At 58.4% G+C, this 1,203-nt stretch overlaps 1 protein-coding gene across 1 annotated transcript; it reads left to right on the forward strand.

Moving 5' to 3' along the window:
- Positions 1 to 332: 332 nt before the first annotated feature.
- On the forward strand, positions 333 to 735 carry LOC108354819 (dehydrodolichyl diphosphate synthase complex subunit DHDDS-like; the record flags this gene model as incomplete). Its single annotated transcript, XM_017605988.1, has 1 exon — positions 333 to 735. A coding segment is annotated over exon 1 (403 nt), but the record flags the coding sequence as incomplete, so codon positions are not given.
- Between the last annotated feature and the right edge of the window lie 468 nt (positions 736 to 1,203).

Genomic DNA, 1,203 nt, shown 5'->3' on the forward strand with positions numbered 1-1,203 from the left:
GGCATTTGCATCTGCTGGAAAAACTGCGAGCAATAACTGAAGAACTGAAGCAGCGGCAGCCTTCAAGACGTACACGTCAGTCTTAGAACACACTGCAGTCTGCTTTCACTTGTTTACAACTTCTTTCTTTTCTCTCTCCAAAACACAGTGCTGCTACTCTCACTAGTCACATCGCTGCATCATCATCAACAACTATTATCAACAGCAGAAAATACTTTTTAGAACCAACAAGGATGTCCTCCTTCTTCCCCGACACGAAGCCGTCGCTGGTGGAACGCCTCATCATCCGCCTACTGCGCCAAGGGCAGATTCCCGCTCACATCGGCTTCATCATGGACGGCAACCGCCGGTACGCCCGCCAGCGCCAGGTGGAGAAGCTGATCGGCCACAGTCGCGGCTTCGACAAGCTGGCGGAGACGCTCGGTTGGTGCCGCGACCTGGGCGTCCGCCAGGCGACGATCTACGCCTTCAGCATTGAGAACTTCAAACGCCCGCCCGATGAGGTGGCCGGCCTGATGGACCTCTTTCGTCGGCAGTTTGAGAAGCTGATCGAGGAATTTCCCAAGTTTGACGCCTTTCAGATTTGCGTTCGCGTCTACGGCCGCGTGGACATGCTGCCGGCGGACGTGCAGGCCTCGGTGGCGAAGGTAGTGGCCCGTACGGCGAAGAACGACCGCTTCTACCTGAACGTCGCCCTCGCCTACACCTCCCGCGCGGAGATCTGCAGCGCCATCGGTGAGCTGAAGCAGGCCGTCGAGGGTGGCCAGCTGGCGGCGGAGGAGATCACCGAGGAGACGCTCAGCGGCGCCATGTACTCCGCCGGCCTGCGCGATCCGGACATTCTCATTCGCACCTCGGGGGAGATCCGCCTGTCTGACTTTCTCCTCTGGCAATCTGCCTTCAGCTACATCTTTTTTGCGCGGGAGCTCTGGCCGGACTTCTCCATCTGGAGCCTTTTTGTGGGCATCCTCCACTACCAGGTGCAGGCGGGGGTGATCGCCCGGGCCCGGGAGCACTACCAGGCCCAGCTGGAGCGTCTGCAGGCGAAGAAGAGGGAGCGGCAACACCACCTACTTCAAAACGGAAGTGGTGGTTCTATTATGTGCAATGGAGGAGGTGGCAAAGTGGACGGTGGCTATCGCAATCGGATGGTGGTCTACCCGGTGAAGCAGAATGGGCTGTGTCAAGGAGAAGGAAGAGGAG

Source organism: Rhagoletis zephyria, unplaced genomic scaffold (genome assembly GCF_001687245.7).
Source record: "Rhagoletis zephyria isolate East Lansing unplaced genomic scaffold, Rhagoletis_zephyria_1.1 Rzeph_scaffold_39463, whole genome shotgun sequence".
Taxonomy (NCBI): Eukaryota; Metazoa; Arthropoda; class Insecta; order Diptera; family Tephritidae; genus Rhagoletis; species Rhagoletis zephyria.